Below are 12,263 nucleotides of genomic sequence, written 5' to 3'. Positions count from 1 at the left end.
AAACTCAGTGTTGTTGTTTTCTTCTTTAAAATTTGTGGTGATGCAATTTTGTGGGAAGCTGTCGCCGCGGCCAGAAGCACTTAATATATAACTGGTTTTTGCCAAAAATGTCCTTACTATAAAGGGGGAAAAATGTACACTCATCTATAGAGGATGAACTGGGACTTCACTTTACTATATTCGAATTTCCTATAGCGGGGTTTTACTGCACACACAAATACTATGGCACTCACGGCATAGCGACATGAAATGCTGGAATCACTGTCACCATTTTTTTTGGTACACCCATTTGAAAGCGTTTGAAAGGATAGCTTCTTAACCATAAATAGTAGCTTTTTGCAGCAAAAGTTCCTCATCTGAAACTGTGGTTTTCTTCTTTAAAATTTGTGGTGATGCAATTTTGTGGGAAGCTGTCGCCGCGGCCAGAAGCACTTAATATATAACTGGTTTTTGCCAAAAATGTCCTTACTATAAAGGGGGAAAAATGTACACTCATCTATAGAGGATGAACTGGGACTTCACTTTACTATATTCGAATTTCCTATAGCGGGGTTTTACTGCACACACAAATACTATGGCACTCACGGCATAGCGACATGAAATGCTGGAATCACTGTCACCATTTTTTTCGGTACACCCATTTGAAAGCGTTTGAAAGGATAGCTTCTTAACCATAAATAGTAGCTTTTTGCAGCAAAAGTTCCTCATCTGAAACTGTGGTAGGTGTGCCTATGCTCTAGGTTTTACATTTTTTACATGCTGAATAGAAAATGGATGATAAAATTACGGTCTCCTCAAACTGCCTCAAAAAAGGGCCATGCTTAGTAAATGTGACACGTTGATGAGCACAGATGACAGCGAGCAGTAGCTTGCTGTCAAGAACTCTTGGAAGTCAGCAGTTTTGAATGCTGGAAGATGCCTTACTGTTAGACTGTACAGTAAAAATTGTGATCCTTTACAACAATGCTTGTAAATATAGATACTTGTAAATATAGAAAAAAGTGAAGCTTACCGAGTAGCAGTCATTAAGGATACTGTATCTTCGATACTATATTTAAATACATTTTGTGTATCGGTATTAGGTATCGAGTGCTGAAAATAGAAGCATTAGAGTATCGGTATCGAAAATACATTTCTGGTGTATCGTGTATTTTAACGATACTCGGTACTCCGCAAAATATTGAAGCCAGTGTGTGTCACACATTTGGTTGACGGCGCTCACTCAGGCGCTAGTACAAGCTGGGAGGCATCTTTGCTTGCAGTGAATCCTGATTTCCCTCCTGCTCGAAGTTTCTTTCAAACGCCCTGTCTCCTTAGCCTCCATCTATGCTCATGAGGTTGTTTACTTGTGAGCGCCGAGTTCATGCCATGAAGCCGCTAAGCCTTTAACATACATTCAGAAACAAAGAACAAAATCGACAAAGAAACACCAAAGAAGACAAACACGGAGCAAGGACTACGCACACTTCATCCCTAGCTGCTCTTCCACTCTTTGCAATCCGGCTGAGGCATGGGATTCTTGTCAAGCAGCATGCTCAGTGTGCTGACGAATTCAGTAACCTATGCACGACCCTAGCTCTCCAGACCCTTGAGCTTCGCATGTCGGCTTTGCTTGGCGGCAAGAACACGAGTGTCTGAGGCTCCAGTCGGGCACAATGCAGCCGCCGTTCTTGTAGTTTCCAGGAAGAGGCTTTCACTAGGCTTTTTCTGTAAAAACTATTACGTCTAAAATAGGAAGAAATACACGACGTAAAAGCTATGTAACTGCACCTTTCCAGCACATAAATTTGAATAACAAATAGCGAAATATGAAAAAAACTTGTGAAAATACCCTTGTTTCATAAAGCAATAAACTGTTAAAATCTTTTCGAAATATGCGAATTGATTGATTCCATTAGCCACTCTCCTAAAAAGAATGATTCAATCTTTTATCTAAGCCAGACTAAGTTACCAAGAGACACTAGTGAATCTTGACTTTATTAACTACCTTCAAGATCCTCGAGTCGACGCGGCTATGCTTCACTCTTATATTTTGGTAAAGGGCCCTTCCATCAAATGTAACAGTGCGGCGTGCTCGACTAACTATAAAGAGAGGCTTTTCTTATTTGCCTTACTTACAGAACACCCGCATCGTGGGTCTATTTCGAAACTACTAAAAACGTTCAGCCATTTTATTTTTGTTATTCTCTAGCTTTTAACACAGAATACGAACTTCAAAAGTCTGCTATCGCACTAATATCAAAATACCTGCTCAGTTCCTCAAGTGCGCTCAGCACTGAGCCTTATAGCAAGGAGAGAACGGAGGGGGCCATCGGATAATTAACATGTACTATATGAAATGGAAAGCCACAAAAGAAGTTCCAGATTTAATTGTATGTAGCCAAGTGCTCACAGGGTGGTTTGTATGAGGAACACAGGGTGGTTCGTATGAAATTGTTTGCTAGGCTGCTTGTGGAAGCTTTGTAACCATGGCTTCAATTCAATGTGAAGTTCTGACAAGGCTAGCTGCCCAGACAGTGGAGCTTCAATAAATCCGTGCTGTCGAATTTAAGCCCTTTCAGAGAAACAAAAAGTGCGATATAGGTACCACTGAAAGTTCTAGAAAGCATGGTAAAATTTTCCAGCTTCACAAATAATATTGCCGCCTTTATCACATTGGGATTTCAGAGATGTAATGAAGTATCAAAGATACAGTATCGAGTATCTGTATCGGAAATCGATTTCGGTTCGGTATCTCGTATCGGTATCAGAAATACAATTTTTCAAGGTATCAAGTATTGGTATCGAGGATACGTTTTTGAAGTATCTTGCCCAGCTCTGCCGAGTTGCTAGCAAAAGGAACAGGAAGTTTCGAAGTTCTTTTTCCGCAAGTCATAAACGTTTTTACAAAATGTATATATATCTCGCAGGAACTCGGACCTGCTACTATTGCTGACACATCGTATTGTCGAGCCGGAGACGTGCAACGTTGAATACCCCTTGCTTTTTTACCTTACAAGAGATGATTACAAGTTCATGGTAAGCTGCCTCAGTTGTCGCCAGGTGTGTCAGCGAAAGAATTAGTTGAAAATTTTGGCTCCATTTATTCAGCATGGCAAATTGGCAAGTTGGTATGCACTGCTAATCCTTTTTCATATTTTTTTCTTCTCATTATTAGTTTCTATGCATGCCTATGTCCATGTGTTTTTTGTTTTTAACTTTGCGTTGTCTTGACAATATATTTCTTATCTGCGTAAAGTACAACGGTGTATCTGTGCTGGTTGCACTACTGAAACATCTGTGATCAATTTCAGTGTCATCGAGTACTAACGTTTAACATTCAACACAACACATTTCAATGCTGTTTGCAAGAGAACTCTGTGAATGGATCGTGCTTGGGTATTGTTGCATATCCGGATGTGTTGTATCCTTGAAAGACTGTTTCAGGAGCGTTTTTTTAAATTATTTTGTGGGCATGTTTCTCCCCTATTGACGTGATGCAATCACTGTGTTTTTACTAGAAGAGCTTTTATTGCCCTGTGCTCTTTCATATCTGTGCAGAAATCTGTATGCAACTTAGCACAGTGCTCCGTCTGCCTCTCGCTCAGCCTTGCGGTGGCAACGTCTGCGGTGATGCACAGCAAAGCTCACTTTGGAGACGCATGCCTGCGACGCAGCTTCGAGGGATATGAACAGGTGGGGTGGATATCCTGGCAGTAGCATGTTTCTTGCTTTACTGCTGGGCGTTGCCATAAAATTTCTAAGGTTGCCGGAACTTTGCAATTCAGTTCATGAGGTTGTGGTAGCTGCCTTGTAGCATATAAAGCTTTATTGTAATAGTTCCTTAAGATGGCTGGTGCTATATTGTAATGTACAAAATAATATAATCGTGCTTACTGAAGACTGCCTATGAGGAGACTTTTTCCTTATATATGACCTTGTACCTTACAATCTCTGAATGTTAGGTGATAAGGGGGAACATTTTAGCCCCCTGCCATGATATTGGTTGTGGGCTGGGGGCACTGTGTAATGCGAAAACTCACCAGTATTTCTGGGATGCTATGTCTTTATTTCTTTTTTTTAGACTTGCTTAGCTTCGGCAAGCACAGAGAGGGATCATCACTGGGACATGGCACTACGAAGGAATGCCAGCCATTTGCAAGCCTTTGAAGATCATACCAGCTTGACTCACCGGGTATGATTAGTGCATCTGTGCTATGGTCGATAGCTGCAGTAATGGCCACATGAGATCACTTGTACTACACACTGCTTTGACTGATCTAACCTTAACCTTGTATGACTCAGCTGTTGTGTGTAGTACAGCCCGTTTAGTTATACCATCTCTGTGGAGAATTTCATCCATCCTTCCACCCATCAATCATGAGCAAAAGCATGTTACCAGCCATATGATCGTAATACTGGTTTTTAGCATTGCTCGTTTGCCCCAATTGCGGTATGATAAAGCGACTTTGCTGAAGGCCAGGCCTGCACAACCAGGTGCGCAGCAGCTCAGGCAATGTGCCATGGAATCCTCTGTCACTACTCCTGCCAAGAGCATTTGTGCAGTATCTTGATACTATGCCAAGCTCGCCCTGCAACTAACCCTCATTCCCCCCCCCCCCCCCCAACTCTCCACTCCATAAGCTAACTTAAAAAATGAACAAGCCATAATGTTGTTGTGTTGATATCTTGATGCACTGCCAAAGTGTGCATTATGGACGGCAACAGTGAGACTGAAGGACGCACTAACCGCTAATGTTTTTATTTTCCTAATTCTTAGCGACAAAAGTGGGGTATGCTTGTTTCGTTACTGGAATAAATACATAAATGCATGTGGTATACTGTTGAGGCCCACAAAACTATAGAGGGCCGAAACGATTCACTCATCCCTCTGACGTGTCTGGTCATAAGCTTTTGTCAATGAAAAAAGTTAAAAAAAAAAGTTCAGAGCGTCCCCCGCCCCCCCCCTTCCCTTAATATATTCTTTCTAGAAGTGATCCATAATTTCACCCCTCGTTACCTGTTGCTTTTGAGCGTTAAAAACATCAACCAGTCTAGTAAAACTCCTGCTAATTTCTTAAATGACCTCAGGCAGCTAGTTTCAAAGTTAATAAACGTAATTAGTTCATAACTGGTTGGCAGAAATCTTGCGGCCACCTGCACAGCATTCACATCATTCCTAGCAGTAACAAAATGTAGTTCTTGTGTTGCTTTTTCTCTGTTTTGTCATTCTTTACATGGCGTACTTGTGTACATAGTAGCCGTTTGCCTTATCTATTGCTTTGTTTTGTGTGATAGTGAAGGCCATACTAAAAGGAATTTACCTTTATAATAATGTGCAGGTCACATCATTCTTCAGTGTTCATCCGACAGGCTGCGTAGCAGCTTTCAGAGCTGACCTTGAAGACCTGTCCGGAAAGTGCCGTGACCAGCCAAAATATTCGAGACTTCTAACGCTTGCGAAGCTAGTTGGAAGAGATACAGGTGTGTAAGCGTTCATTTCAACCATGCACATCACATTCAAGTCTGACAAACTCCTATGATATGCGGGCCACACCTTCGTGACTGCGCTTGTTTCATTTCAGAAAAATTCCTGCATAAAGACAGGGAAGGTCGTATTGGAGTTGAACAACTCAAACTAGAAAGAAGTAAGTTACTGCAGCTTTCTGAGAATTGAAGCCATTTTATTCGACCCTGGAGCCACTTTTAGTGCATTGGTGAAGCTATACATGGTTTTTGATTGCAAATTTGTTAAGTTGCAAAGTCATGCCCATTTCATTTTGTTTATTCTTCTTTTTTAATCATTTGCAATGTTTATCGAATATCTGTTGCCTTTTTGCGAGTTTGATTGATACCTTGCTGATTTCATTTAAGCCTATTTTAACCAATTTCTGGGCACAGACATTGAAAAGCTGTCCAAGGAGAGAGCAATAAATAAATTAAATAAAGGTTACTACTTATGCATTGCTGAAACTGCTAACAAAATTTGATGAATTTGTTCAAGTTTGTTGTCTTGTTCGCACTTCAGAATGGGTCTCTAATAGAGCAGTTAGCCCAATAATTAGTGGTGCAAAAGCTTGAAATTTTTAACACCATTTTGAGGTACCTACCACTTGTAAAAATGTTCACGTTGCCACATGGGCGTGTGCTGTGTTTTCTTATGCTTTCTTCCTTTCTTGCGTCTTGTGCTTTCTTTCTTTCCACCAGGTCCTTTGGTTTGTGTCTTCAGGAACCACCACATCTCGGCCAGGTTTCCGAGGAATCTGTGCACACATCTCGTGTACATGAGTGTAACATACGACACGTACAAAAGAAAGCTTTATGAAGGCGAGTGTCATGCAGATCTTTTCATTGGGCTTTTTTTTTGTGGAAAAAAAATAGGTACTGTTATACTGTTCATGTTTTGGGAGTCTTTGTTTTATAACCTGTTGTACATGCAGTAAAAAAGAGTTTAGAAAGAAGTCATTGTTTGACTGCTGTCCTTGTGCCTGTCTACTTGACTTAAAACATGTTTTAGTGGAGATCTAAGCAGCATTTACGGAGCAGTGTTTATTTCTTTATTCATACAAAACATGCCTAACGGTCCTCACGACTGAGGGTATTAGTAAATGGGAGGGTGGGGGGTACAAAAACAAAAAGCAGCATATGACAGTGGCAGAAAAACATTAATCATGTACTTATAATTAACATTTAGCATAAAAAGAAAACAAAAACAAAATGATAAACATTTTAACAAAAATTCAGGCCGTGAATCTATAAAGTACAAAGCAAAAAGACCCAATAAATTGACAACAGTGAACGCAAGGAAGTTAAATAGTTGTGGTAGACATCAGCATCTAAAATTTATCAAGGTCAATGACAGCAGCAATGTAATGGTGGAGTGTTCCATTCAGATATGTAGAACATGGTATGAATGAATGCACGCAGTTAAATGTACGACATGACAAGCGCTTAACTTTGGAGAGATAATCGCGTTGGTCAAAGATGGAAGCAGACAAACAAAAAAGTGATCGGGGAGTGCTGAGTGATGGTACAGCTTGCGAAAATAAAAAGGATAGGCGGGCAACTTTACGGTGGAGATATATAATTCGTGAAGATCTGTGCATTTCTTTAAGCGTGAATAATCAGAGTAAATAAAATAATGCATGGTTCTGCAATGATTCAATGTTACTTTTTAGGTATGCTTGATAAGCATCCGAAATGGCCGGAGCATATTCAATTTTCGGTTGAATAAGAGTGGTATACGCACATAATCAGAGATGTAAAGGAGGATGTTTTAAAGGGACACTAAGGACACTCAAAAATGCTATCAAAATCAAATAAACGGCATTTGGTGACACTGTTGCCGTAGATCCGGCAGCAAAATATCGAATTATTGCTGAGATATTGCGATAAGATGTTGAGGTTTTTTTGTTCCCACCAGTCGAATTCAAATTGTTTTTTCCTACTACGTAATAGCGTAGGATGACGCACACTATTGCCGGCTGATGATGCCGTGATTGCTGGCGTGCGGGGAGCGGAGAATACTTCGCAGTTGCGGGCCGAGTCATGGTCTTCATTCGATATTCACTGCTCTGAGCTCGTATTTCAGGCGCCGCAGGCTCAGAGCAAACTATCCGAGCACGCACGAAGTGCTTGGGTCGGAACATAACCGAAACTGAAGTGGACGCCAGTAGCGCCGCCAAGTATATTTTTATATTTGCCTTGCAACATTTACATTACCTTTTCGCCGTCATTTACATGTGATAAAAGCATGTTATCATATTCGAGACAAAACATTCAAATGGTCAACGTAATTCGCATTTGTCAGCCTCCGGGATCCCTTGTGCGTCACATGATTTGTAGTTGCGAGCCTCGGCCATTTCGGCTGTGGCGGCGATACCTGTATTCCTGTTCTGCCTCTTTACTACCTTATAACAGCTCAGTTTTCAGTAAGAGTGGCTTTTTTGCAACCAGGAACTGGCATTCTATCGATGCAAGCCCACTTGATTTTTTTCTTTAGTGTCCCTTTAAGTTGTATATTGTGAAGAGAATGAAATATTCCCACCCTTAATACGCAGGAGCGATGTCCGCATTGCTAACAATATTAAGGGACACACAAACACTGTGGGACTGACAGGTTGCCATGGTTTGCTTGCAGGGAGTGACCTGGATTCATTCCTGCAACTTCGAGGGCCGGCTGCTGCAATTGTGGCCTTGGATAGCTCTCTGGCCAACACACTGCAGGCAAAACAACATGAGCATATGGACCCCTTCCTTCAAACCCTGGACCAATTCATCCAAGACCGTCACCTTGATGGCCTCGCACTGATCTCTACTCTAGTCTCTGACATGAGCAATTTTGTTGACCTGACTAAGGTAGGCTTTGGCTTGCTTGAGCTGCTTTTAACTGGCTGCGATCAGATTGAGACAGTTAGGTCACAGTGTAGAAGGTAAGGGTGTACGAAAGATCAGGTGCACCTAGACAGTATTTGAACTAGCCATATTCTGATATTTAAAGCCCTCTTCTACTGCGATTCTGTGATTTTGGGAAGTTGTAGACTTTAGCATAGCATTTTGGTATCAGCATTCTCTTTTTTTTATGTTGTGTTTATGGATGCCAGTAGGAATGATGAAATTAATTTAACAATCTCAATTCTGTTGAAACCCAGAATGTGGTGATGAACAAAGTCCCATTAGTGCCTTGACATACTGCTAGCTCTCCCATCCACTCAAGAAAGCACCATCTCGGCAGTCCTGACAGAAACGTGTCTGCACGCTTCAGTGGGATCAGTTGTGTACTGCCACTTCAGCTGCCTCAGAAAGCAGATGCTATTATGTTTGGACCGAAAGCAAAAATATAACACACTTTTTTTTTTTTTTTTTTTTTAAGATACCCATAGCAAGCTGAACTATCAGGCTATGAGACAAGAAAATGCCAAATTTTAACAATCTTGACCATCAGAACTAAGCGCAAAACTGTTTTTATGCAAACGGCTGCACGCATTGATGCATCGGATGCGCCCCGTAAAGTTTTGATTCATTGTTCTCAGCAACGTTTCAAATATTTTACCACATAAAAATCGGGATCCTTACACAGGCTGGCTGAAAGATTGTGCCAATAATACAAATTTATGTATCACATCTTTTGTCTCAGCTGCACCATTTACCTCATTTCACTTCATTTTCATTTACTTAAGTAATCGCCTTGCCACACTCTATGATATTTCACTTGTTCGCTTTGTCAGCATGCATTTATGCATCTCATGGCTTTGTAGACAGTGGGTTTCCGACAGGTGTTTTAGCAATGGTTACAGGTGTGCGACTTGTGGAATAGAATAATTCAGTTGAGTAATTTGCGAGCAATCTAAGCTAACTGAACCATTTTAGCAGAGCCTTTAAAATTAAAAAAAAAAGTTTTCTACTTAGTCTCTTATCGCTGTGGGCAGTTTACATTCAATAGAATGTGTTTGTGTTCGGTTGTCACCACCGTGCAAAACTATACTGCAGTCAGAGATGCCACCCTTGCACAATATTTTGCGCCACACTGCACCGGACCAAAAAATATATATATTCTCCGAACTCACTGCGCTAACAAACATGCCTGGCTTACCAAAGTGTGGATTTGCATTGTGTGACTGCTGTGCCATACAAACCAGCCGTCACCAGTCCAGTGAAGTTCCGGCAAAATTTTAGCGTGCTCTAAATTGAAAAATTTGATGCTCTTAAAACGGCTCCACGTTGCATTTTGGCAGCATAGCATGACTCTGTAGCTTTAGATTTTATTCTGCTGTTAGAATGAGTACCATATAATAAAAATATCTTTAAATGTGCCTTTTTCTGTGAGGTAGCTGAGTTCCACGTATGTCTTGCCCCTTACATCTTTCTTTTGTGATTTACACAAATACTATCACTATGTGGAAAAGGCATTGTTCTCTCAACATACCTCAGAACCTAGTTCAGACGAATGTCTTAACTTTTTCACTACTAGCTTTCAGTATTTATACCATTGATTTTGGCCTTGTGTGCGTGCATATTCCTGTTTACTCATTTAAGTAACTATCAGTCTGTGACCATGCATGCAACATTTTAATGTGACAGTGTTAAAGGTCCTGTTCTACAGAAGAACTGTGTGATGATGCCTGGCAGCTCCAAAAAGTTTTAGCCCTTGTTTCCAAAGAACGGGCTATCTTCAAAATTTGACTTTACCATCTGACTCATTGTTCAAATAGAACCGACTGTAAGAGGCCTCTTCCCCTAATGGTGTGTATTCTTTATGGAGTTGAAAAGAGGCGTTGGCCTGTTACACTTCATGAACTTGGGACGGACGTTACCTACTTTAATGAGGCACCAGATAACCAGCCTTTGTTTTCATTTTCAAGGCTGCGTTTTTACTTATTTATTTACTTATTTTATTGTTATTTATATTGCTTTTAGTTTATTTTTGTTATTGCTTCCTTTTTTTTCAGGATAAGTCATTGTAGTACTATGTATTACTATTTATTAACCATTCTACCCATTAAAAAGCTCTCTCTCCTAACCACCCTCAAGTGGTGGTCGTCTGGTGTTCAGACAGAATTAGCACGCACTACTTTTATTTTCAATGGAGAATTAGAGGGTGTCATTGGGGAAAGATACGTTTCAGCTACTATTTACTTATTTTATTGTTATTTATATTGCTTTTAGTTTATTTTTGTTATTGCTTCCTTTTTTTTTATTATTATATTTTCTGCCTCGTGGCCTGTAAGGAAGGATATTTTCTGAACGCAGCTCACAAAGCTAGAGGAACAAATTTAGCAATTAGTAGAGGGTTTCACCACACACTGTCGGATAAACAATGGAGCAGCTCCAAAATCATTCTTTTCTTCTCTTCTATAATGTTGCTGTGCCTAACTGAACTACACTACAATTTACTTGTTCCTACCTACCTACCTACCTACCTACCTACCTACCTTATTCTCACTCGTTCGGTGCCTCATTCTACTAAAATACACTATAATATATTTGTTCTACCATTACAATGCAAGCTGATGGTGCTTGAAGGTGATGTCGTTTTTACCTTCCTTTTCTTTAGAGGTTGTGGAGCCATTTCCAGAGCAGCGACGCTGAACAGAAGTTGCAGCTTGTGTTGGGCATTCAGCTGCAAGCAATCAATCAGAGCATTGTTGACAGTCTGGCAGGGTATGTCAGCTCCTTTTCTATGATTTCTTTACTTGACTTTGAATGAGAGTATAATATTACGAAATGAACGATGTAGCTGCATTCAGGGCACGGAATGCAGAGAGGATATATACTAGCGCCTGGCTTTTACCTGGAATCAGAGATCATTAATCTTATCTGTTGCGATGATTGCCATTGAGCCCATGTATCAAAACTGTGCTCTGATTGGGCCAAAATTCGAGAAATGCATGATGGTGTAAATGGAACTGCCTTTTCAAAAGTGATCCACAAGCATGCCCTAGACTGGAAGTCGAAATCTTTTCTTTTGCTGAAATTTAATTTTCTGGGTTGTCAGGTTTCAAAGATGTTTTTGCATCCCCTGGAGCTGTAATACTGCTTTGTATTTTGTTATTGAGTGTGCCTGTTCTGGAGATCAAAGTTTTCATTTCTTTTTTCTTTTCAGCTCATGCGACATATTAATATTTCTGAACAACCTTATTATGGAGCCTACATCTTGCAAGGTGTCTCGACCTTCTCGTATTCCAGTCACAAAGCATCATCGAATGATCATGGTAAGCAGTGTAGGATGCTTATTTTCAATTATCTAGCTTTTAAAAAGTAGATCTGTGCAAATGTTGAAAAATTAGAATAGCTTGTGAATCTAGTATTCTCTATCAGATTTTCACCACACTATTCAAACTTTTTTAACCTCTTAAAATATTTTGAACCGCTTAACAAATTTTTAACTCGCAATAATTCGTGGTGAAGCATAGCAACATTTGCATGAAGTTACAGTGTGTGTACGCTGCTGCAATCGTTTTGTGGTGGGCATTTGATTGTTCTCAGTTTTTGTTCGTTAGGATCTAGAAGCTGCATACCTTAAACCACAGAGCACAAGGAAGGAAGATGCAAAAGAGCATCAAACACAGCTTTACCGTGTACAGCTTGCGCTTCTCGTCACCTGGGTGCATGGTTCTGTTTTCGCGCCTTCGCAGCTCGCGGCAGCGTTTTGGTGGCTTTTGACCCATTATGGAGCTTTCAATGCGATGAAACCAATATCAACTAGCTGTGCTGGTAATCGAAACTGTTCATAAATATTCGATCAATTTACAATCATTTTTTTTTTATATATGAGCACCGTGCCT

General features: G+C 40.4%; 1 protein-coding gene across 1 annotated transcript in view; it reads left to right on the top strand.

The window, feature by feature from the left end:
* Positions 1-12,263, top strand: part of LOC146208308 (uncharacterized) — a 182,586-nt gene that overhangs the window by 85,144 nt on the left and 85,179 nt on the right. The window contains exons 71-79 of the mRNA XM_084578330.1: positions 2,910-3,018; positions 3,541-3,675; positions 4,064-4,174; positions 5,322-5,463; positions 5,565-5,627; positions 6,187-6,306; positions 8,120-8,337; positions 11,033-11,139; positions 11,582-11,690. Of these exons, the coding sequence (XP_084434456.1) occupies positions 2,910-3,018; positions 3,541-3,675; positions 4,064-4,174; positions 5,322-5,463; positions 5,565-5,627; positions 6,187-6,306; positions 8,120-8,337; positions 11,033-11,139; positions 11,582-11,690 (1,114 nt within the window). The remainder of the gene's footprint in view (positions 1-2,909; positions 3,019-3,540; positions 3,676-4,063; positions 4,175-5,321; positions 5,464-5,564; positions 5,628-6,186; positions 6,307-8,119; positions 8,338-11,032; positions 11,140-11,581; positions 11,691-12,263) is intronic.

This window comes from Amblyomma maculatum, chromosome 1 (assembly GCF_055883805.1).
Source record: "Amblyomma maculatum isolate TAMU_Amacu chromosome 1, ASM5588380v1, whole genome shotgun sequence".
NCBI lineage: Eukaryota > Metazoa > Arthropoda > Arachnida > Ixodida > Ixodidae > Amblyomma > Amblyomma maculatum.
This window is presented reverse-complemented; position numbering and strand designations above follow the sequence as displayed.